Source organism: Phaenicophaeus curvirostris, chromosome 24, assembly GCF_032191515.1.
Source record: "Phaenicophaeus curvirostris isolate KB17595 chromosome 24, BPBGC_Pcur_1.0, whole genome shotgun sequence".
Taxonomy (NCBI): Eukaryota; Metazoa; Chordata; class Aves; order Cuculiformes; family Cuculidae; genus Phaenicophaeus; species Phaenicophaeus curvirostris.
This window is the reverse complement of record NC_091415.1, coordinates 5,216,841-5,241,522: the sequence shown is the minus strand read 5'-3', so window position 1 is coordinate 5,241,522 and position 24,682 is coordinate 5,216,841. Positions and strand designations below refer to the sequence as shown.

The 24,682-nt window shown below is 50.3% G+C and overlaps 1 protein-coding gene and 1 long non-coding RNA gene across 2 annotated transcripts in view; both read right to left on the bottom strand.

Annotated features, from left to right (window-relative positions):
* Positions 1-188: 188 nt before the first annotated feature.
* STK38 (serine/threonine kinase 38) lies at positions 189-23,153 on the bottom strand. The gene is made up of 14 exons (XM_069875786.1): positions 23,022-23,153; positions 20,625-20,757; positions 17,131-17,182; positions 16,871-16,993; positions 15,532-15,615; positions 14,864-14,987; positions 13,047-13,201; positions 9,899-10,001; positions 8,103-8,164; positions 6,972-7,089; positions 6,090-6,213; positions 5,281-5,376; positions 4,928-5,022; positions 189-3,664 (listed from the first exon to the last, which is right to left on the bottom strand). The coding sequence occupies exons 2-14, from the start codon at positions 20,753-20,755 to the stop codon at positions 3,534-3,536; spliced, it is 1,398 nt and encodes a 465-aa protein (XP_069731887.1). The 5' UTR covers positions 20,756-20,757; positions 23,022-23,153; the 3' UTR covers positions 189-3,533.
* Positions 189-24,682, bottom strand: part of LOC138730536 (uncharacterized) — a 31,079-nt gene continuing 6,585 nt past the window's right edge. Inside the window, exon 2 of the long non-coding RNA XR_011339041.1 lies at positions 189-497. This is a non-coding gene — a long non-coding RNA (uncharacterized lncRNA). The remainder of the gene's footprint in view (positions 498-24,682) is intronic.

Sequence of the window (24,682 nt, the reverse complement as noted above, 5' to 3'; positions counted from 1 at the left end):
GGGGGTTGAGTCCCCTTCCCTGGAGGGGTTTAAGGGACGGGTGGACGAGGTGCTGAGGGACATGGTTTAGTGATTGATGGGAATGGTTGGACTTGATGATCCGATGGGTTTTTTTCCAACCTGGTGATTCTACGATTCTAAACCTGAGAGATTCCCAGATGTTAAAAACAAGGCACCTGCCACCGCCGTGTCGACTAAGAGGATTTTATTTACACAACACAATGCAAAGATCATTCCATAAAAAGTTGGCTCCCCCGGCACACACAATACACTTGCCAAGTTTTACAGTGCAATCTAGTAACAGCTTTAAATATTTACAGACCACTTTTTCAGCTTATGGGGTTAAGGCAGAGTCAGGGCACAGTGATAAGAAACACTTAGTGCAGTTTTGCGCTAGGCGTGAGTTGGGGATGTTCAGCCTGGAGAAAAGAAAGCTCCGAGGAGACCTTAGAGCAGCTTCCAGTGCTGAAAGGGGCTCCAGAAAAGCTGGGGAGGGGCTTTTATAAGGGCATGGAGTGATAGGACAAGGGGGAATGGCTTTAAATTGGAAGGGGGAAGATTTAGATTAGATATTAGGAAGAAATTGCTCATGATGAGGGTCCAGGCTGCCCAAGAAAATTGTGGCTGCCCCATCCCTGGAGGGGCTCAAGTCCAGGTTGGATGGGGCTTGGAGCCCCTGATCCAGTGGGAGGTGTCCCTGCCCATGGCAGTAGGGGTGAAACTGGGTGGGCTTTGAGGTCCCTTCCAACCGAAACCATTCTGTGATTCTCTGTTCAGCTGCACTGGAAATTCAGACTGGAATTGCTCCTCAAAGTCCAGCAACTGCTTGCAGTTGAAAAAAAAAAACAAGAAGAGCTATAAGATATAAAATCCTCAATACACACAAGCCAGCAGCTACAAAAGTGTTTGGCTAAGGTGGGAGATGGAACAAAAATCCTTATCTGTTAGCGGGGATGCGTGGATCCTGGAAAGACAAGGCTGTACATCTTTCCTGGTCATGAAGAGCTGTCGTAGGACACAGATTTAGGATGCATCCGAGATACAAAAGGACTGTACTCAGACATCCAGCTTCTGCTGCAAGACAACGGGAATGAGGTACCCAACTGCTCCGTGTGCCTTGAAAAACTTCACCTTCCACTCAAAAAGTGACCTGTCTGAGGTTCCTAAAGACTTTAAAACACATGGACTAAAAGCACACGTTAAATATTACTATGTAGGGTTTTCACAGCAAGTTATCACAACTTAAAACTGTGTAGTTTGATCTTTGGTATTGATAAATAAAAACACCAATCCCTTTTAGTAAAGAGCCAATAATGCAGCTACTCAAAATCGTTTGTTCCTAATCCACAGCAGCTTTGAATAATTTTGATATTTTTTTTTTAATTTTAAGGCAGTAACTAAGCTGTTAGTTTTTAAAAAAATGCTTTGATATTAGTAACACCTCTTAGTTTTCCAGTGGTTTATAAGGCAACATTTTCAAATGGCTCAAAGAAACTGCAGGATAAGGAGATGGAGCAACTCGAGAAGCTGCTATCAGTCCTTTATAAAAAATATAAAGGGAGCAGAAGGTGATTTTACTGACCAGATGAGGAAAAAACTGATCCTATAACTCATGAGTTCAGTTAGCCCTTATTCCTCTGAGTAAGCCCTACTGACCGCAGGGGTCCTGGTACATCTAATTAAGGCTATTTTTTGCATTTCAGCTCTGTAGGATCCAACCGGTATCTAAGCTGCTTATGGCAATTCATTAAACGCCTAGGATACAGACAGAAAAAGCACAAGGGGTGGTTAGGGAGAGGATGCTAATGAGTTATCACCCCGTTTTAGCTCTATCCTGTCCTTTCAATCCCCCAAACAGCCCTTCAGGATGGCACTCAGTTCAAAAGACATCTAGCTAAAAACTCCCTAAAAGCACCTATTAAGACAAGTTTCACTACAAACCCATTTTCTTTCATTTCCTAATCTAGAGAGATAGGACTAAATGTAACAGAAAGCCTTACTTTTACCTTGAAACACTGTTTGAGCTTAATTTCTGACCAGCTGGGGGGATTTCCTCTGTGCTCTCTTGTGTTCGGCACCAACAGAAGTTTGGAAGAATCCAAGACAGTTCAAACCAATTCATACTTTTAGAAACCTCGTGATTTTTAATTATATTTTTAAAAAGAAAAGCTAATTGTGAATTAAAGATTGGAACCAGGCAGGCCTCGAGGTTAATGCCACCTGCCCCTGGAAGCGCAGAGGTAACTAGAGAACAGGCGCAAAGTGGAGCTCGTGCTCATAGAAAGGGATTCCCGACAGCTCAGCCAAGGGAGAATCCTCCCTCCCAAAATGCAGTCGTGTTCCAAGAGATGCTTAAGCAAGGAAAGGCACTTTGGGGCTCTCCTGGAGAGCAACCTGATCACAACTGAGCGTATGTTTATCGATCGCACCAGGCAATAACCCAAGAGGGGACGGGGTGGGTTCCACCGTCCAGAAGTGACTCGTGAGAAGAGCGAGCCAGGGAAGCTTCTGTCCTCAAGATTCACAGAAGAATCTGCTCACGTTCCTCTCAAAACCAAGAGCGACAAGGCCACAAAAGGAGGCTTCACCTCTAAACAGAACACACAGCAGATGTTTGAAGCAGCCAAAAGATGGCACCAGCAGGAACAGGAGCCGCACAGCTCACTCCCCCTACACGAGTTGCCCAGCAATGATCAAGTTAAATGAATTTCCCTCCCTCCCTGCTCCGATTCCACATCCACCTCCGTCACCAGCTGTAGCTTCTATTTCCCGCACTGTTTCCGTCCCTTCACGCGGTAACTGAGAACTGCTGGCGCGGGACGAGGTGGCCTCTTTCTCCTCTCACTGTCTAGGCAAGAGTCACAGACGCTTTTAATACAGAAAAAAAATATCAAATGGCTTGAGGGTCGCTGTCTTAGTACCAAAAGTAAAGTGCTCCGCAGCTGGAGGCCGCCACGCCAGAGGTGAGAAACGCTGCTGAAGAGGCTTCCAAGTAGCATTATAAAAACCAGCACAACAAACTAAGGTTAAGGCAATGCAAGTTGTGTCCTTCTGCTGGAGAGTCTTCTATCTCAAGCTTTAATTATTGCTTTGTTTCCTCCGTACTGAAGCCCTTTGCCACTGGGGAAACGGTGCTGGCAGAATTGGCAGGTTGAATTTGTCACTTAATGCAGGCCGGGCAGAGCAGCCCCTAGAGCATCGCGCGCTCTGCATGTCAAAGCGCCTCGTCTCCCAGTGGCCTGTAGAGTCTGGCAAAGAATAGAGAACAAAAACTGAAACTCTTGCTCCTGAAGCAGCAAAACGTGCTCGCAGCAGAGATGACGCAAATGTTTTTGTGGAATTTTTCAATGGCGCAGAAAGAAAAACCCCTCAGGAAGAACCAGGGGATGTAACAAAGGTCCTGAAGTGTCCTCCAAGAGTTGATAGCCCTCAAGTTTGCTTTAAAAAAAGAATAAGTTCTTTTACGAGTATAAACCCAAAGTACAAGAACATGATTCCACGGCTCAGAAGTTGTCATCCCAGGTATAGACTGATTACTTTCCAGCTTTCATATAGGATGGTATCGCTCCTCGGGCTGTCAGACCTTCGAAACGCTTGTAGGTGTAATTGATAAAAACCCAGTCTTTGTTCTTGTAGTCAGTCTCTGGATGGTTGCTTGTCGCCACTGAGAAAAGACACAGACAAAATAAAATCATCCTTTGAAAATGGCAAGGTTTATTTTCATACAAAACACTGGATGTGGAGCGGGGGGAATGCTTCTAAAGAAAAAGTACCATAAATGTAGGCATTTGATTTTATTCATAGAATCATGGAATGGTTTAGATCGGAAGGGACCTTAAAGATCATCTAATTCCAACCCCCTGTCGTGGGCAGGGACACCTCCCACTGGATCAGGGGCTCCAAGCCCCATCCAACCTGGCCTTGAACCCCTCCAGGGATGGGGCAGCCACAGCTTCTCTGGGCAACCTGGGCCAGGGCCTCCCCACCCTCATCATGAAGAATTTCTTCCTAATGTCTAATCTAAATCAAGAATTGCTGTAAGGTGTTGGACCTTGTAGAGACTGGCAGCAAAACATTCCATCTCCCTCCATCCTCTCCCTCCCTCCCTGCTATATGTACATGTGTTGGAACAGGTCCAGAGGAGGCTACAAGGAAGATCAGAGGGCTGGAGCACCTCCCGTACCAGGCCAGGCTGAGAGAGTTGGGTTTGTTCAGCCTGGAGAAGAGAAGGCTCCAAGGAGACCTTAGAGCAACCATCCAGTACCTGAAAGGGGCTACAAGAAAGCTGAGGAGGGACTAGTTACAAAGGCTTGTGGTGATAGGACGAGGGGCAGTGGGTATAAACTGGAGAGGGGCAGATTTAGGCTAGACATAAGGAGGAATTCCTTCACTATGAGAGTGGGGAGGCCCTGGCCCAGGTTGCCCAGAGCAGTGGTGGCTGCCCCATCCCTGGAGGGGTTCAAGGCCAGGTTGGATGGGGCTTGGAGCCCCTGATCCAGTGGGAGGTGTCCCTGCCCATCACAAAGGGGTGGAACTGGGTGATCCTTAAGGTCCCTTCGAACCCAAGCTATTCTATGATTCTATACTGAGTGCCAGACACAGCAGCAAGAATCAGTTGCTCCCGAGAGGGACTTGCAGTGCTGGGATCACGGGTCCCACCAGGATCTGAACTTGCGGGGAGCGCTGCTGCCCCTGAAAGATTCCCCTTCCTCAAAGAGCTCCTGTATCATTCCCAAGTCGGCATCCCATCTCCCAAAACCCAAACTCCAGCTTGCGCACCCCTGCGCCACGAGACCACCAGCCAACCTTTGGATCACGATTAAAAAAACCCTGGAATCTAATAAGATCCCTCTGGTGAATAATAGCAAAGTTGTGGGTTTGTACTGGAGAAGGAAGGCTTGCTTACGTGCAGGATCAAAGCATTTACCTGTTGGTTTAAGGATATCAGATTCTGGAAATTCATCAAAGTTTGAGGTATCGTCAATGCTTTTAATTTCTATCGAAATTGCAGCAGGTCTCTCTCTGCCAAGAAAAGCAGATTCAGCATTAAGAATTAAAAGGCAGAAGAAAGCAGCATTCAGCCACTATCCATTTCATAACAGAATCAAACCTCATCAGATCAGGTACCTAAACCTTCGCAAGCTTCAGATACGGAACAAAATACTCTCACCCACACCTAGACATAAGAAATGCCAGACAAGCTGCTCCCTTCTGTCGAGCAGGCCCAGCTTTAAACAGTCTCCAGAGAAGAGCAGCTTGTTTTTCTGCAAAGCATCTTACCTGATATGCTCCCAATCAACCCCTTCAAAGAATGGGTTACTCTTTATTTCCTCCACACCCGATGCACCAATTCTGTGCTCCCATTCACAGCAAAATCTGGGATGGAAGGAAGAATGAAAATGAAGAATGAAAACGAAAGCATTCCATCCAGAAATGGAACGGCTCGCCGAACGGATACTACTACGGTTTCTTAACGTCTAAATGGAGAAAGTTAAGAACTCCCACTGCAAAACCAACACACACAGTTACGCTCGGGAATGTCATGTCAAATGCTACAGTTGGGATGTGGTATTTTTTCACAACAGGATAATGCGCCCTTTTCTATTTCAGGACCAGCGTGGAGCAGGAGAACATATAAAGCCTAAAAAGCTAGACCTTTATATTTCTGTCCTGAGAATAGATAAGTGACTGGAAATATAAATGAAAGAGCAGGAGTCAGCATGCACTGGGATCCGTTTGGGTGCTCCAGTGCATGCACCCAAAGCATTGCTAAGTGTAAGAAGCAAGCTCTGCAAAATTATTTTGGTTGCTTCGAGGAGAAGCTCACAAACCAAAGAGCAGAAACATTCATATTTTGTCAGACCAGCAGCTCCATGGGAGCTCCTTTTAACGTGGCTTAGTTAGGGAACCACTAAACGACCTCTGAGAGACAAATGTATTTGACAATGGAGCTCAGCGTTTGGTGCACGTGCAGAACAGTGCGTGGCACAGGTTTTAATCCTCTCATGCAAGCCATGAGAGGCACACGCTCCAGTGTGCAAGACAAGAAAATGAGCGCTATGTGAACTGGCAAACCATATGGCTGGCACCTTAAAATAAGATCCTTTGCTTTATCAGATATTGGGACTTCTGGAGGAAATGTCAGAGTCTCTTTCCAATTCATCACTTTCTTATAAGTTTCTTGAGGAGTCTCCGAACAGAACGGGGGATAACCTGGAAAGGAAGAAGAATACGATCTTGTATGAAGCAGGAACAGCTCCTGTAGTTACTAAAGTCCACAACGCAGCGGTCAGAACACACCTCAGACCATGCAAGGAACAAATGCTTGGAGAACCTGACCCTGAGCAGAAACAGCGTGGCCAGCAGGTCCAGGGAGGTTCTTCTCCCTCTGGACTCGGCACTGGTGAGACCGCTCCTCGAATCCTGTGTTCAGTTGTGGGCCCCTCACCACAAGAAGGATGTTGAGGCTCTGGAGCGAGTCCAGAGAAGAGCAACAAAGCTGGTGAGGGGGCTGGAGAACAGGCCTGATGAGGAACGGCTGAGAGAGCTGGGGGTGTTTAGCCTGGAGAAGAGGAGGCTGAGGGGAGACCTCATTGCTCTCTCCAACTACCTGAAAGGAGGTTGTGGAGAGGAGGGTGCTGGGCTCTTCTCCCAAGGGACAGGGGACAGGACGAGAGGGAATGGCCTCAAGCTCCACCAGGGAGGTTCAGGCTGGACATTAGGAAAAAAAATTTCACAGAAAGGGTCATTGGGCACTGGCAGAGGCTGCCCAGGGAGGGGTTTGAGTCCCCTTCCCTGCAGGGGTTTAAGGGACGGGTGGACTGAGGTGTGCTGAGGGACATGGTTTAGTGATTGATGGGAATGGTTGGACTTGATGATCTCGTTGGTCTCTTCCAACCTGGTGATTCTATGATTCTGTGATAACTACAGCCCACGTCCTGTTGCAAATTTGTGCCCTGCCTGTTCCTTACCAATCAGCATCTCATACATGATGACCCCGAGCGACCACCAGTCACAAAGCTTGTTGTACCCGGTCTGCATGAAAACTTCAGGGGCGATGTAATCTGGAGTCCCCACAGTAGAAAAAGCCTGGAACAAACGCCATCAGTTAAGAATCCTTAGAGAAAACTGTACAGACGTGGGAATTTGTGCAACAGTGGTTATTTTGAGGAACACACCAGACTGCCTCTAAAGATCTAAAGCCTTACTTCAAGATATTTAGACAAAATTGACATGCTCATGTGAAGGAGTCTTAAAATACTGACAGGGAAATGGGAAAAGGGACCACTGTCACCTAGGAATAGGTCATTCATTACATTAGAAGTGGCAAGAAAATCATCAAATTGATGGCGTGTGTCCAGAGAAGGGTAATGAAGCTGTAGAAGGGTCTGGAGAACAAGTCTTAAGAGGAGCAGCTGAGGGACCTGGGGCTGTTCAGTCAGGAGAAGAGAAGGCTGAGGAAAGACTTCATGGCTCCCTGCAGCTCTTGAAAGAAGGCTGGAGCCAGGCTCCCAGGTGAGAAGTGTTAGGACAAGAGGAAACCGCCTCAAGTTAATGGTTGGACTCCATGATCCGGTGGGTCTTTTCCAACCTGGTGATTCTATGATTCTATGAAGTTGCACCAGAGGAGGTTTAGATTGGATATTGGGAATGATTTTTTTACTGATGGGGTGGTGAAGCCCTGGCAGAGACTGCTCAGGGCAGTGGGGGAGCCTCCATCCCTGAAGGGGTTCAAAAACCATGTGGCCGTGGCACTTGGGGACATGATTTAGCAGGCAGGGTGGGGCTGGGCTGGTGGTTGGACTGGATGAGCTTAGAGGGCTTTTCCAACCTTAATGGCTCTATTCTAAGAGCTGGTTTTGGGAGCTGGGAGGCAGCAGCTCTCCAAGCATCACAACGGCAGCGCTATCCCAGGGACACGGCACCACCTGCCCAGCAGGGGCATGAAGGACAAACCAGAGTCATTGCTCTTTTTAGAAGAAAAAGCATGAATCTCTATTTCAGCACTGTTCAGAACTCTGAAATGGATTAATACCTGTCCTTTCAATACACGACACATCAAACAACAGCTCAGGGAACATTTCCAGGTAAAATGTACTTACCAGCTGCCGTCTGTTTCTCTTCCAAGTCTCTGCTTTCCTTTTGGAATTCATGTTCTGGAAGGCTAAAGGAGATTGGAATTACAGAATCACTGGGTTGGAAAAGACCCCCAGGATCATTGACTCCAACCATTCCTATCAATCACTAAAACATGCCCCTCAGCACCTCTTCCACGAGACTGAATCCTACTGGTCACAACCATACATTTTTACCCCCAAACCACCACCCTACAAATCTTCACGACATCAGAGAAGGCACCCAGGGCTGGACAGACAGCCCGTGTGGTGTTCAGCTGTCGTGGTGAGACGTTATACCCCAGGTGCTCCACACCAGCCCCTACGGCCACTGGTTACCACCACGGGGAAGCTGGATTTGTGGAAGCACATCTGAATTCCCATGGCTGAGGATGAGCCATATCAGCAGAGTAAACTAGTTAGCTGCACCTCAAACCCCGGGTTTGGTTATGGGCCTCTTACTACAAGAAGGACATCAAGGTCCTGGAAGCGTCCAGGGAAGAGCAACGAAGCTGGTGAAGGGACTGAAGAACAAGTCTTATGAGAAGCAGCTAAGGGATCTGGGGTTGTTTAGCCTGGAGAAGAGGAGGCTGAGGAGAGACCTCATCACTGTCTACAACTGCCTGAAAGGAGGACATGGTGAGGTGGGTGCTGGGCTCTTCACCCAAGTGATGGGTGATAGGACAGGAGGGAACAGCCTCAAGTTGCGGCAGGAGAGGTTTAGGCTGGACATTAGGAAAAAATTCATCACTGAAAGGGTTCTCAAGCGCTGGAACAGCTTCCCTGGGTGATGGACTCCCCATCCCTGGAGGGCTTTAAAAGACAGGCAGAAGAAGTGCTTAGGGATATAATTTAACAGTGGACAGGGATGGTTGGGGCTGATGATCTCCAAGATCTTTTCCAGCCTAGTGATTCTATGATTCCAAACCTATGTAACGTTGATAATATTGTATCAAGCCTTTCCTTAGCGATCTATGCTCGCAGGGGGTTTTAACTTCATGATCAAAGTTATTTCCCTTGATAAAATTACTGACTCTTCTGAGAGACTCTGCTCTCACTTAGTAATTTAAATGACACTTGAGATACAGCCCGCAGCCACCAAGTCACACCGAGTTTTCATTTGAGGTCTGTTACACAGGCAAAGAAGGGCTACAGCAGAGTATACTTCAAAGTCAAACTTCTGGAAACAGAGATGGTTTTGTCCATTGAAGTAACTGCAATTATTTTTCTAAAGGTGTTTTACACAAGAACTACAGGACACCTCCAGATGCAATGTGGATTGTTGGACCCCCTTATTGTGAAGCCTTCTAGTCTCACATCATAGAATCATGGAATGCTTTGGGTAGGAAGGGATCTCAAAGCCCACCCAGTTCCACCCCTGCCATGGGCAGGGACACCTCCCACTGGATCAGGGGCTCCAAGCCCCATCCAACCTGGCCTTGAACCCCTCCAGGGATGGGGCAGCCACCACTGCTCTGGGCAACCTGGGCCAGGGCCTCCCCACCCTCATTGTAAAGAATTTCTTCCTAATACCTAATCTAAATCTTACCCCTTTCAGTCTAAAGCCATTTCTCCTCATCCTCTCCCTGCCCTCCCTGGTCCAGAGCCCCTCCCCAGCTTTCCTGGAGCCCCTTTCAGCACTGGCAGCTGCTCTAAGGTCTCCTTGGAGCCTTCTCTTCTCCAGGCTGAACACCCCCAACCAGCCTCAGATGGGAGATGCTTCCACCCGTGAGGTCAGGCACCAGCAGCTCACACCCAGATCCCCTCCCCACCACGTAACTTACTGAAGTCACTGGGAAGACTATGGTTCAAGTTTCGATAAAATTCTGTTCTGTGGGCTTTCTTCAGCCCAGTACAGAGACCAAAGTCCGAGAGTTTCACGTGGCCCTAGAAACAAAAAACAAACCAAACTATAAAACCAGTAGGAGACAGCATCACATTATCACAGCATATCAACTTCTATACTTCTTCCCTTCCCTTTACTTCGTAAAATAAAAAGATGTGCTCTTTTTGCATTATTTTAGCCTAAGACTGGATGTGTACACGGGATCAAGCTATTAATTAATATCTTAATGAATATTAAAACTGTGAATATTAACAGTGATCACTAAATAAAATTGTGAATATTAATACTAAAATTCCTGAAGGAAGCGGTGGTTGCCCCATCCCTGGAGATGTTCAAGGCCAGGTTGGATGGGACTCTAAGCAACCTGATCCAGTGGGAGGTGGAACGGGGTGATCTTTAAGGTCCCTTCCAAGACAAATCATAGAATCATGATTCTATGTTTTTCATCACTACAATGTAGAGAAAGCCCAGTAGCGATTTACTTCAAGAAACCTTTGCTCTTGCAAGCTCCTGACCACCACGGGGTGAGAGCAGACATCTCCAGAGGGAGCCGCAGTCCCTGAATTGTGCATTGACCCCAAAACACCTGAAATTCAGCAATTGGATCCATCCTAGCACCACCAAGATGTGATTTTTACACAGAGATCTAGAATACCCATCCTTTTCAAAGCCCTACATTTATCTGAGTCTCGATGCAGACACGCTGAATTACATCACTAATTCCAACAGGTTGGGGTAAAGTCATTACTTACTTTTGGCATTTTCCAAGCAAGCAAACTTGGGGTGAGGATACTGAAACAATCCAGCTTTCTGCAAACTGCCAGCAACAACCATCTAGAAGCAATTGGGGAACCTGGGCAGCCTTCAGAAATGACTCGGCTACTGGACGAGGGAAAGGCTGTGGATGGATCTTCCTGGACTTCAGTAAAGCCTTTGACACAGTTTCTCACAGCATTCTGCTTCGGAAACTGTCACCTCTGGCCTGGACAGGCGCACACTCTCCTGGGTGGAAAACTGGTTGGCTGGAGGGCCCAGAGAGTGGTGGGAAATGGAGTTAACTCCAGCTGGAGGCCAGTGACAAGTGGTGTCCCCAGGGCTCAGTGCTGGGTCCAGCCCTGTTCAATGTCTTTATCAATGACCTGGAGGAAGGCATCGAGTGCACCCTGAGCAAGTTTGCGGATGACACTAAGCTGGGTGGAAGCTGGATCTGCTGGAGGGTAGGGAGGCTCCAAAGGGATCTGAACAGGCTGGATCCATGGGCTGAGACCAACGGCAGGAGGTTTAACAAGGCCAAATGCCGGGTCCTGCACTTGGGGCACAACAACCCTGAGCAGCTCCAGACTAGGAGAAGTCTGGCTGGAAACTGCCTGGAGGAGAGGGACCTGGGGGTGTTGGTTGACAGCGACTGACCATGAGCCAGCAGGGGCCCAGGTGGCCAAGAAGGCCAATGGCATCTTGGCTTGGATCAGACACAGCGTGGCCAGCAGGGCCAGGGAGGTTCTTCTCCCTCTGCACTCGGCACTGGTGAGACCGCTCCTCGAATCCTGTGTTCAGTTCTGGGCCCCTCACCACAAGAAGGATGTTGGAAGCTCTGGAGTCCAGAGAAGAGCAATGAAGCTGGTGAAGGGGCTGGAGAACAGGCCTGATGAGGAACGGCTGAGAGAGCTGGGGGTGTTTAGCCTGGAGAAGAGGAGGCTGAGGGGAGACCTCATTGCTCTCTCCAACTCCCTGAAAGGAGGTTGTGGAGAGGAGGGAGCTGGGCTCTTCTTCCAAGGGACAGGGGACAGGACGAGAGGGAATGGCCTCAAGCTCCACCAGGGGAGGTTCAGGCTGAACATTAGGAAAAAATTTTTCACAGAAAGGGTGATTGGGCACTGGCAGAGGCTGCCCAGGGAGGGGGTTGAGTCACCTTCCCTGGAGGGGTTTAAGGGACGGGTGGACAAGGTGCTGAGGGACATGGGTTAGTGATTGATGGGAATGGTTGGACTCGATGATCCAGTGGGTCTCTTCCAACCTGGTGATTCTATGATTCTATCAGAGAGAGCACCTCAGTGTTCAGTCTCGCTAATGGAACTACATCCTTCACATCTGATCATCTACTCAGCAGCTGGCAAGTGTGAACACACCAGATGTGAACCCAAAAGGAAACATCTTCGACTAAAAGGGGAGAACTGAAACCATGTGTTTGAAATTGCAGCTGAAATAGCCAAAAATAGCTTAGGAACTCTCTTCTGACAGTTGTTTCAGTGAGGTATGAACACAGCTGGAGGTGGAGGAGAGGTCTGGCTTGGCTCAGCTTTTTTTTACGCTAGCAATACAGCAGATGTGGCCTCAAAAGCTAGAAGGAATAGAACCAAGAGCAGCAGCATCCTATTTCACAACTGTCAATCCTAGTTCAGGTCAACATGAGCCAGCAACATGCGCTCATAGCCCAGAAGGCCAGCTGTGTCCTGGGCTGCAACAAAAGCAGCGTGGCCAGCAGGGCGAGGGAGGGGATTCTGCTCCTCTGCTCCTCTCTCGTGAGACCTCATCTGGAGGATTGTGTCCAGTTCTGGAATCCCCAACCTAAGAAGGAGATGGAGCCGTTGGAACGGGTCCAGAGGAGGCTACAAGGTTGGAGCACCTCCCATATGAGGACAGGATGGGAGAGTTGGGTTTGTTCAGCCTGGAGAAGAGAAAGCTCCAAGGAGACCTTAGAGCGGCCATCCAGTACCTGAAAGGGGCTACAAGAAAGCTGAGGAGGGACTAGTTACAAAGGCTTGTGGTGATAGGACGAGGGGTAGTGGGTATAAACTGGAGAGGGGCAGATTTAGACTAGACATAAGGAGGAATTCCTTCACGATGAGGGTGGGGAGGCACTGGAACAGGTTGCCCAGAGCAGTGGTGGCTGCCCCATCCCTGGAGGTGTTCAAGGCCAGGTTGGATGGGGCTTGGAGCCCCTGATCCAGTGGGAGGTGTCCCTGCCCATGGCAGGGGGGTTGGAATTAGATGATCTTTAAGGTCCCTTCCAGCAAAAACTATTCTATGATTCTATGAAAAATTACAAGACCTATTTACTACTCCCCAGGCAGCAGGTTAGCACGTACCTTGCTATCCAGAAGGAGGTTGTCTGGTTTTATGTCTCGATGGATAAAACCCAGCTGATGAATAGAATCAATAGCGAGCACGGTCTCAGCAATGTAGAACTGTGTCTCTTCTTCTGTCAGAGTGTCTTTTTTCATCAACAGTGTCATCATATCACCTGGAAGGCACCCCACAAACAGCAAAGGTAAATACAAACCCACACAGACCCCACTCAAGACTTGAATTAAACTTCCTGAGACAGCTCGGTGGCCTAAAGATCAAAATAGCAGCACAGAAACATCCCTGGAGCCGCGAACGGCCAAGTGTCACCACCCGTTTGAATCACACATGAAAACAGACCCTTGGAGCGACAGAGCTTTACAAACAGATTGCATTTGTGCAGTATCATCTCAAAAAGCATTCCTTGTGGTTCCACTACTCACAGATATTACAGGCTTTCAGGGTAACTTTCTTTAGTGAATTACAGTATCATTGTCATTCAAGGACAAACATCCCCTGAAAAAGGACTTAAAAGTTACTCCTGCTGCAAGGCAGCTAAAAGCACAAGGTGAAAACTGGGAAGCTGGTTATGTTGTGAATCCATGGGGAGCCAGCACACAGGGAGGGGGGAGGTAGCAGTGTCCCCAGGGCTCGGTGCTGGGTCCAGCCCTGTTCAACGTCTTTATCAATGACCTGGATGAAGGCATCGAGTGCACCCTTAGCAAGTTTGCGGATGACACTAAGCTGGGTGGAAGTGTTGATCTGCTGGAGGGTCGGGAGGCTCCAAAGGGATCTGAACAGGCTGGATCCATGGGCTGAGACCAACGGGATGAGGTTTGACAAGGCCAAATGCCGGGTCCTGCACTTGGGGCACAACAACCCTGAGCAGCTCCAGACTAGGAGAAGCCTGGCTGGAAACTGCCTGGAGGAGAAGGACCTGGGGGTGTTGGTTGACAGCGATTGAACATGAGCAAGCAGGGGCCCAGGTGGCCAAGAAGGCCAATGGCATCTTGGATTGGATCAGACACGGCGTGGCCAGCAGGGCCAGGGAGGTTCTTCTCCCTCTGAACTCGGCACTGGTGAGACCAAACCTCGAATCCTGTGTTCAGTTCTGGGCCCCTCACCACAAGAAGGATGTTGAGGCTCTGGAGCGAGTCCAGAGAAGAGCAACGAAGCTGGGGAAGGGGCTGGAGAACAGGCCTTACGAGGAACGGCTGAGAGAGCTGGGGGTGTTTAGCCTGGAGAAGAGGAGGCTGAGGGGAGACCTCATTGCTCTCTCCAACTACTCGAAAGGAGGTTGTGGAGAGGAGGGAGCTGGGCTCTTCTTCCAAGTAACAGGGGACAGGACAAGAGGGAATGGCCTCAAGCTGTGCCAGGAGAGGTTCAGAATAGGTATCAGAAAGACATTTTTCACAGAAAGGGTCATCAGGCACTGGCACAGGCTGCCCAGGGAGGTGGTGGAGTCACCATCCCTGGAGGTGTTTAAAAGACGGGGAGACGAGGTGCTCAGGGACATAGTGTAGTGGCAGATAGGAATGGTTGGACTCGATCTAAGAGGTCTTTTCCAACCTGGTGATTCTATAATTCTATTATTCTATGATTAGGGCCACATTTCAAACACCTGCAGCCACAAGACCCAAGCAGACAGCTTCAAGCCCAGCCCCAAGACCTCAGCCCCCCAGGTCCTAAAAGCAGAGAGCTTCTTTCCTCACAAAACAATGCACATCACAAACATCACCTTTTGTAACCACACACACTCTCGTCCCACACTACAGTTATAATTAATAGGTTAGAAATCCACCAGCAAAATGAAAGCAGTCTTTTGATTTCAGGCCGTTACCTCCAGGCAGGAACTCCATGATAAGGTAGAGGTTTAGCTTGTCCTGAAAACTATAGAACATTTTCACAACCCACAAACTGTCTGCCTCCACTAGGATGTCCCGCTCCGCACGAATATGGCCAACCTGGAGATACATAAATGCATTCAATTAATTACAAGTCTATGTTTTATTACCTGCATTTATTTCACATACAATTCAAGTTACATTGAAAGCATCAAATACTGAAAACAATGTTGTCAGACTTCTGCAGGAGGGCAGAAACACCAGCCATGTGCAGGGACACCTCCCACTGGATCAGGGGCTCCAAGCCCCATCCAACCTGGCCTTGAACCCCTCCAGGGATGGGGCAGCCACCACTGCTCTGGGCAACCTGGGCCAGGGCCTCCCCACCCTCATCAGGAACAATTTCTTCCTAATGTCTAATCTAAATCTTCCTCTTTCCAATTTAAAGCCATTCCTCCTCATCCTGTCACTCCAGGCCCTTGTAAAAGTCCCTCCCCAGCTTTCCTGGAGCCCCTTTCAGTAGTGGAGGCTGCTCTAAGGTCTCCTTGGAGCCTTCTCTTCTCCAGACATCCACAGATGCTTGTTGTTCTCTATGCATCAAAAGTACTACTGACATTTCAGGTGACTTTGCAAGGTACCATTGCTACTCAGGGTGGCCACTCACCTGCTCCTTTTCGAGCATATCAGCTTTACGCAGTATTTTCATTGCATAAACATGCCCTGTATCTTTCTTCTGGACAAGACGCACCTAGGAAGCATGCAAAAATGTCAGTTAAACACAGCATTAGCGCCACAGCTCTTGACAAACTTGGGTGTCAGGCTCTTGGCTTGCATTTAATAAACCATATCAGATTATAAAACCAAAAGCGTTACATAGTGCACACGAACAGCAAACAAGTTTTGTTAACTTTGAGATGAAACCATTTTCACAGCGATGACCCATTGAGCAATTGGACACCTAAAGCCAAAGGTCCACGTCGCTTTCTTTGAAGGTGGCCACCAGAAGAGACAACTACGAGTGCCCCTCCTGCTCTCCCTGTCTGTACAGAGGTCAGAATGCAGTGCTACAGACCAGGAGAAGTCTGGCTGGAAAGCTGCCTGGAGGAGAAGGACCTGGGGGTGTTGGTTGACAGCGACTGAACATGAGCCAGCAGGGGCCCAGGGGGCCAAGAAGGCCAATGGCATCTTGGCTTGAATCAGAAACGGCGTGGCCAGCAGGGCCAGGGAGGTTCTTCTCCCTCTGGACTCGGCACTGGGGAGACCAAACCTCAAATCCTGTGTTCAGTTCTGGGCCCCTCACCACAAGAAGGATGTTGAGGCTCTGGAGCGAGTCCAGAGAAGAGCAACGAGGCTGGGGAAGGGGCTGGAGAACAGGCCTGATGAGGAACGGCTGAGAGAGCTGGGGGTGTTTAGCCTGGAGAAGAGGAGGCTGAGGGGAGACCTCATTGCTCTCTCCAACTACTCGAAAGGAGGTTGTGGAGAGGAGGGAGCTGGGCTCTTCTTCCAAGTAACAGGGGACAGAACGAGAGGGAATGGCCTCAAGCTCCACCAGGGGAGGTTCAGGCTGGACATTAGGAAAAAATTTTTCACAGAAAGGGTCATTGGTCCCTGGCAGAGGCTGCCCAGGGAGGGGGTTGAGTCACCTTCCCTGGAGGGGTTTAAGGAATGGGCGGACGAGGCGCTGAGGGACATGGGTTAGTGATTGATGGGAATGGTTGGACTCGATGATCCGATGGGTCTCTTCCAACCTGGTTATTCTATGATTCTATGATAAACCTTTGTTTAGCTCAACCACTAAGACCCTTCTGACAGCTTTCACCTTACCTTTAAGGCACATCGTGACTTTTTTAAAACGGACTGATTTGGCATAAAGCCAGACACACGTGACCCTTTGGCTAAAAATCAATCTGAGGTTGTGACAACATTTATCTTTCCCTTGTATAAATGATGCAATTCTTTAACCAGCGTCATTTCAAAATAAGTTTAGTCATTTCTGGATTTACCTCTCCAAATGCTCCTCTTCCTATTACTTTCAAAGATTCAAAGTCTTCCAAACCGAGCCTTGTTCTCTTTAGACGAAGAAATTCCGTTTCCTTTTGTGCATGAGCTGACCTCCTGATTCTTTTCTAGAGTTTAAGAAAGAAAGCAAGAGTGAGAACTCTCCATAGAGAATCCCAGCAGTTCCAAGTAAAGATCCCAGATCTCCACTTATAAAAGAAAACCACTTGGTTTTAACCATTAAGGTAGTTTTCCCATTCCTTACCTCTTCATCTTTCAAGCCCTCTTCTTCCATCATTTGTTCCAGCTTCTTTTGTCTACAGCAGAGACAAATTAGAAGAATAAATCGTTATTGAATTGAAAATTGAATCGCTATAATGTTGTTTCTTAACCACACGCTCATCCCCAACACATCTGCTCTACGCTCGCTATGAAAGGAAGATGTAATAACAAGCACGAAGGAGATGAATTTTGAGCAACCCAACGTTACAGTTTTACCGTTCCAGCCCCGTCCCCTCCAATTTTGATGATCTAAACCCGCCTCGAGTTTCACATCCTATTCAAGAGTACGTTTTTGTTGTGTCCAAATACAGATAGAGGAGATCCATGTTCAATTCTTGTCTCTCTCTTTGACATCTGGGTAAGTCATTTAAGGCCAGAGCCATAATAAATATTTAAGCACCGAAGTCTCGCTTATTCCAGGGAGAAGCGGCTCCTTAAATGCAGCTGGGGATCTACACCGTCATTTCTCTGCATCCCAAAATGCAAAATGACAACAGTTACTTTACATTTCCTACCACCAGAGAAGCTCAAAGTATTTGAGCAGAAGAAATGGTTGGACGCGATGATCCGGTGGGTCTCTTCCAACCTGGTTATTCTATGATTCTATGAAACACGTCGGTTCACATGCTTCTCCTTAAAGAGCTGAAATATTTACAGCCTTCGTACAATAATTTGGGAGAAAAGAAAAAAAAAGGAAACAAGGCTTCAGAGAGAGGAACGGCATCAGGGATGGTTGTAACCATCACCCTCCGGGACCTTCTTCCTAACCCGACCACACTGACAGCAGGCGGAGCTGGGCTTGGTGGTTTGGGGTTTTTCTCTCTGCTGTGTGTTTTTTCTTGGTATAACGTTACAAATGCACTAAAAAATTCCTTCCCTTTACGCAAGTCGCTCTTCACAAGATCCTCTTCCGGCCTCCCGGGCCACTACACAGCTGCTGCGACGCGATAATATTTTGGTTTATCACTTCCATAATCGGGTACATTGGAACCGCTTCGCCCTTATTCCAGTATCCAGAGAGCTTTGCCTGCTCCTCTTATTCCACGCTCCAAACTGTGACTCCAGGAGCAGAAGATGCCTCCTGCCACGCACAGAATTACGCAGCTCAGCGTGAGCAAGCGATGCTGAAATTCCCTGGAGAAGAGGAGGCTGAGGAGAGACCTTATTGATCTCTGCAACTACCCAAAAGGAGGTTGCAGAGAGGTGGGTGTTGGTTCTTCTCCCAAGTGCCGGGTGATAGGACAAGAGGGCTGCATCAGGATAGGTTTAGATTGGACATCAGGAATAATTTCTTCACTGAAAGGGTTCTACAGCCCTGGCAGAGGCTGCCCAGGGAGGTAGTGGAATCACCATCCCTGGAGGGGTTTAAAAGACAGGTAGACGAGGTGCTCAGGGATCTGGTTTAGTTGTGGACAGGCCCGGTTGGAGTTGATGATCTCAAAGGTCTTTTCCAACCTAATGATTCTACGATTCCCCCATATCCCTAACAGGTCCTGCCCGCGCTTCAGCGAACCTGTTGTCAACACCGTTTAAACACCAAACTACACAGCCACGCACACATCTACTGTTAAAAAAAGCAGGTAACTCAAAGTCCAGCATGTTTGTTCAGGCAGCGCCTTGATCCTAAAGAGATAAAACCCTGCCACTGAGGTTTGGGGAGCAGACAATTGCGCTCATAATAAAAAAGCCAGAGCTACGCGAAGAGAAAGGAATGAACTCAGTGATACCTTCTGTTGGATCAGACCTCCATCTCTCCTTACTAATTTGAAGCCTTGAAGAAAATATGCATGCAAGTCGGTGTTTATTACTAAATGGCTCCCCCTGCCTTTACAGTAGTTAGCAGGATCGAGGAAGGGGTTTGGCAGCGATCTGCCAGCGAGCCAGCACTAAACATTTTTGAAACTATGATTATAGACTACGAGGCGAGCTGGGAGAACGTCAGAGGTCCCAGTGCGGCAGCTTGAGGGTGCTCAGCAAATGAGAGGGTTCTAGCCAGAGGGAGGTAAAGGCAACGCTTCTCAGTTACATCACTTGTTGCATTTGGACTGATAGAATCCTAGAATCACAGAATCCTAAAATCATAGAACAGTTTGGGTTGGGAGGGGCCTTAAAGCTCATCCAGTTCCAACCTCCCTGCCATGGGCAGGGATGTCTCCCACTGGATCAGGGGCTCCAAGCCCCATCCATCCTGGCCTTGAACACCTCCAGGGATGGGGCAGCCACCCCTGCTCTGGGCAACCTGTTCCAGGGCCTTCCACATCCTCATAGTGAAGAAATTCCTCCTTATGTCTAGCCTAAATCTGCCCCTCTCCAGTTTATACCTGTTCCCCCTCGTCCTATCACTCCAAGCCTTTGTGAACAGTCCCTCCCCAGCTTTCTTGTAGCCCCTTCAGGTACTGGAAGGTTGCTATATTTATATATTTATTTCTTTATCTATTTATTTATTCTATTCAAAGAGATGCCAACACCCAGATAAGAAGTTAGCATGAAGGGACAATCCTTGCAGGAGTCCCTTGGTGTCTTTGAAAAGATGATCTTCCCTCTATCAGCTGCCTCGATCGCACATTCTAACGCAAACTGAAACCGATGCTCTGGAATGAGCTTTAAATATTAGAGCCAGGAAAAGAAAAGGGGAAGAGGCAACAGGATAAACACTTGTAAACATTGGCTTTCTAGTTCAGAACTGTACTCACACCATCCCAAGCCCATCCCAAGGTCAACTCCCATTAGCTGCATACTCAAATATACAGGGGTTTAAAAAACTTGGTAACAGCCGTCTCACTTCTGCATTTGCAAGGAGAAGGCACTCAAAAAGCTCCATCCTAAAGCACCGCGGGATTCACAAACCCAGCAGCTGCCCCTGGATACCTGCACCAAACCCCATCCAGGTGCCAATCCCAGGAGTTTTGGTACATGCTTAGCAAAGATGGGTCCAGTTTTCTCTGGCTCCAGAGAACGCTGTGCAGGTAACATTCATAGAATCATAGAATCACCAGGTTGGAAGAGACCCACCGGATCATCGAGTCCAACCATTCCCATCAATCACTAACCCATGTCCCTCAGCATCTCGTCCACCCATCCCTTAAACCCCTCCAGCGAAGGCGACTCAACCCCCTCCCTGGGCAGCCTCTGCCAGTGCCCAATCACCCTTTCCGTGAAACATTTTTTCCTGATGTCCAGCGTGAACCTCCCCTGGTGGAGCTTGAGGCCATTCCCTCTCGTCCTGTCCCTTGGAAGAAGAGCCCAGCTCCCTCCTCTCCACAACCTCCTTTCAGGGAGTTGGAGAGAGCAATGAGGTCTCCCCTCAGCCTCCTCTTCTCCAGGCTAAACACCCCCAGCTCTCTCAGACGTTTCTCATAATCCTTGTTCTCCAGCCCCCTCACCAGCTTCATTGCTCTTCTCTGGACTCGCTCCAGAGCCTCAACATTTGGGATTGACTCTTATCCAGTTTGTACAGGAAGCAAGAAAGATTTTTACCTCATCTCTCGTTCTTCATGCTGAGCGATGAGGTTGCTGTAGAAGTTTTCCAGCGTCACCTTTGTCATCGTAACGCGCTCCTTGGTGTGGTTGCTCATGGACGAACACGGCGTCGGGCCCGTCATTGCCATGGCTGTTGGGAAAGGGAAAGGGAGGGAGCATTTTAACGCTGTAAATGACAAATAACCATCAAACGAGAGCTGCAATCAATGAAATGGGGCTGAATCACAGAGTTAAGGTTTGAACAACAAGCACTGACAGCTCAGTTGGCAACACCAGGTCTGAGGGGGGACGAGCCTTACAAAATAAAAGGTACAAGTCAAACTTCCTGTTTTGAACATTTTTGATCTGAAAATAAGAGGGAAGGAAACTTAAGAAACACAACGCCTCAAAAACCACAATTTCAGGCAGCGCTGCAAGCGTCGATTTCTCTCCGTATGTATTTTCCTTTCAAGAAATGGTAAAAAATTCAGAAATATTGCACTGAAACAGAATCACGGAGTGGGCTGGGTTGGAAGGGACCTCAAAGCCCATCCAGTTCCACCCCCTGCCATGGGCAGGGACACCTCCCGCTGGATCAGGGTGATCAAAGCCCCATCCAGCCTGGCCTTGGACACCTCCAGGGATGTAACCCTGAAGCTCTTTAAAGAAACTACCCTTTCAGTCGCCTCTTGTCTCCTCTGCTGCAATATTGATGCAAATCCTGAAAGCCACTCGATCACGGCGCAACTGAGGGAGAAAAAAAGGCGTTTTGTGGCTTTTAGGCACTCTCACTTTGACTAGATGCCTTCACATGGAAACCTGGCAAAACCCAGAAGGCCACGGTGAGAAAAGCCCAGTTTAAGTACCTCACACTTCCCCAACAGACTGTGTATTGGAGCAGGTCACTCCCAGCTCTGAGGTGCATTTCCCAACCCAGCTCTACCTTCTAAAACACACTGAAATGCAAAGATTGCAGGTGCAGAACGAGCCCTTAGCCTGGTTCTGCAGTGCGACTTGCAGGAAAAGCAACCGAGTTCTGCAAGTCTTGATAGAAATTGCAGGGAAATCCAGGTCCGGCACACGCTTCCTCAATTTTGTGCTGCTTGGGTGATGCAATCATGGAACCAGGGAATGGTTTGGGTTGGAAGGGACCTCAAAGCCCACCCAGTTTCACCCACTGCCATGGGGTGGAGGGTCCCATGGGCAAGGACACCTCCCACTGGATCAGGGGCTCCGAGCCCCATCCAACCTGGCCTTGAACCCCTCCAGGGACGGGGCAGCCACCACTGCTCTGGGCAACCTGGGCCAGGGATCCATGATTATTCTTTCCCGTTGACACTTTGCAGGTCTTTTCTCAGCATCGTCCCTGCTCGTCTGTGAATCGCCTCCTTTACAGATGGCAATCGTTGAGTTGCTACGCTCACAGGCTCCTCCACGGAGACGCTAATGGTGTAGGAGCTGGCAAGAGCCTCCAGCTGGAGAGTTTTTGGGGATGGACGAGCAGCTCTGAGTAACAGGGCCACGTTCCTCACATCCCGGTGTGCTCGAAGCAGGGAGGAGTGAAAGCCCTGCCTGAGGATCCTGCTTCCCGGAGAGGGGAATAGGGAATTCTCTGACAGGAGGAGATGTGAAAACAAAGAGAAGGGAAGGGAAGAGGAAGCAGCTGACTGGAAGGTGCCAGACACCTGTAAGTGTGCGGGTGCCCTCTCTGTGGGGAGAGCTTGGAGCCAGCCCACAGGGATGGACCGGGATGCTCCCGGCACCGGGGATGGACCGGGATGGCTCCCAGCACCGGGGATGGACCGGGATGGCTCCCAGCACCGGGGATGGACCGGGATGGCTCCCAGCACCGGGGATGGACCAGGACGGCTCCCAGCACCGGGGATGGACTGGGATGCTCCCGGCAACCGGGGATGGACCGGGATGCTCCCGGCACCCGGGATGGACCGGGATGCTCCCGGCAACCGGGGATGGACCGGGATGGCTCCCAGCACCGGGGATGGACCGGGATGCTCCCGGCACCCGGGATGGACCGGGATGCTCCGGGCAACCGGGGATGGACCGAGATGCTCCCAGCACCGGGGATGGACCAGGACGGCTCCCAGCACCGGGGATGGACTGGGATGCTCCCGGCAACCGGGGATGGACCGGGACGGCTCCCAGCACCGGGGATGGACCGGGATGCTCCGGGCACCGGGGATGGGGCGGAGCCCCTCGGCCCCGCGGCGTCACCGCCCCGGAAAAAAGGAGCCCAAGCCCCGCAAATAACGGGGGAGGGGAGTGTGCCCGGACGGGGGGATCCCAGCCCCGCCGCACCCGGGGATGGCGGAGCGCGGCCCCGGCTCCCCCCGCCGCGGGGCAGGGACGGGGCGCGGCGGCGGGGGGGAACGGCGGGGGCAGGAGGGGGCGGCTTACCGGAGCCCCAGAGAGGGGAGCGGCGAGGAGCGGCGAGGAGCGGCGGCGGCGGAGAACGCGGGGCGGGACCGCGGCGAGCGGAGCCCCCGCGCCGGGACGCGCACCCGGGGCCGCGGCAGCGCGCCTGCTCCGCCCCGCCCCCGGCCCCGCCCCCCGGGGTCGGAGAATCGTAGAGGAACCAGGCTGGAAGAGACCCAGCGGATCATCGAGTCCAACCATTCCCATCAATCACTAACCCATGTCCCTCAGCGCCTCGTCCGCCCGGCCCTTAAACCCCTCCAGTGAAGGTGACTCAACCCCCTCCCTGGGCAGCCTCTGCCAGTGCCCAATGACCCTTTCCGTGAAAAATTTTTTCCTCATGTCCAGCCTGACCCTCCCCTGGTGGAGCTTGAGGCCATTCCCTCTCGTCCTGTCCCCTGTCACTTGGGAGAAGAGCCCAGCTCCCTCCTCTCCACAACCTCCTCTCAGGGAGTTGGAGAGAGCAATGAGGTCTCCCCTCAGCCTCCTCTTCTCCAGGCTAAACACCACCAGGTTCCTCACATGATCCTCTTGTTCTCCAGCCCCCTCACCAGCTTCGTTGCTCTTCTCTGGACTCGCTCCAGAGCCTCAACATCCTTCTTGTGGTGAGGGGCCCACAACTGAACACAGGATTCGAGGTTTGGTCTCCCCAGTGCCGAGTCCAGAGGGAGAAGAACCTCCCTGGCCCTGCTGGCCACGCCGTTTCTGATCCAAGCCAAGATGCCATTGGCCTTCTTGGCCACCTGGGCCCCTGCTGGCTCATGGTCAGTCGCTGTCAACCAACCCCCCCAGGTCCCTCTCCTCCAGGCTCTATGGCCACGGCCACCTCCCCCGGCAGGCCGGGCTGGGTAGGCCACGCCCACTGCCATAGGCCGCGCCCGCCTTGCTCTAGGGCCCCGCCCACCAGGATGTCTGGTCATGCGCACTGAGACAGGCCACGCCCGCCAATGCATCCGGCCACCCCAGCGGGGCCTGTGGCCGCGCCCACTGAGCCACAGGCCACGCCCATTTATCCCGACCACACCCATTGGCTCAGCCCACAGAGCACTTTGGCCCCACCCCCCTGTCTGACCCCTGCAGGGATGGGGGCTCCACCACCCCCCTGTCAAACCCTCCAGAGATGGTGACTCCATCACCTCCCTGTCAAACCCCTCCAGGGATGGGGGCTCCATCACCTCCCTGTCAAACCCATCCAGGGATGGTGACTCCATCACCTCCCTGTCAAACCCTCCAGGGATGGGGGCTCCATCACCTCCCTGTCAAACCCCTCCAGGGATGGGGGCTCCATCACCTCCCTGTCAAACCCCTCCAGGGATGGTGACTCCATCACCTCCCTGTCAAACCCCTCCAGGGATGGGGGCTCCACCACCCCCCTGTCAAACCCTCCAGAGATGGTGACTCCATCACCTCCCTGTCAAACCCTCCAGGGATGGGGGCTCCAGGATGTCGATGTCCTCACAGTGAAGGGACCAAAACCAACTCCAGGATTTGAGGTGGAGCTTCCACAGAGAGCTCTGAGGAATGGAACTGTGATTCCATGCTTGTCCCACATGTGTGGAGATCTTGGCAAAAGTGAGGTTTGCTTCATTTATTTACATTTCTACAAAAAAAAAAAAAAGGCAAACGTAATGCAGAGGGTGAGA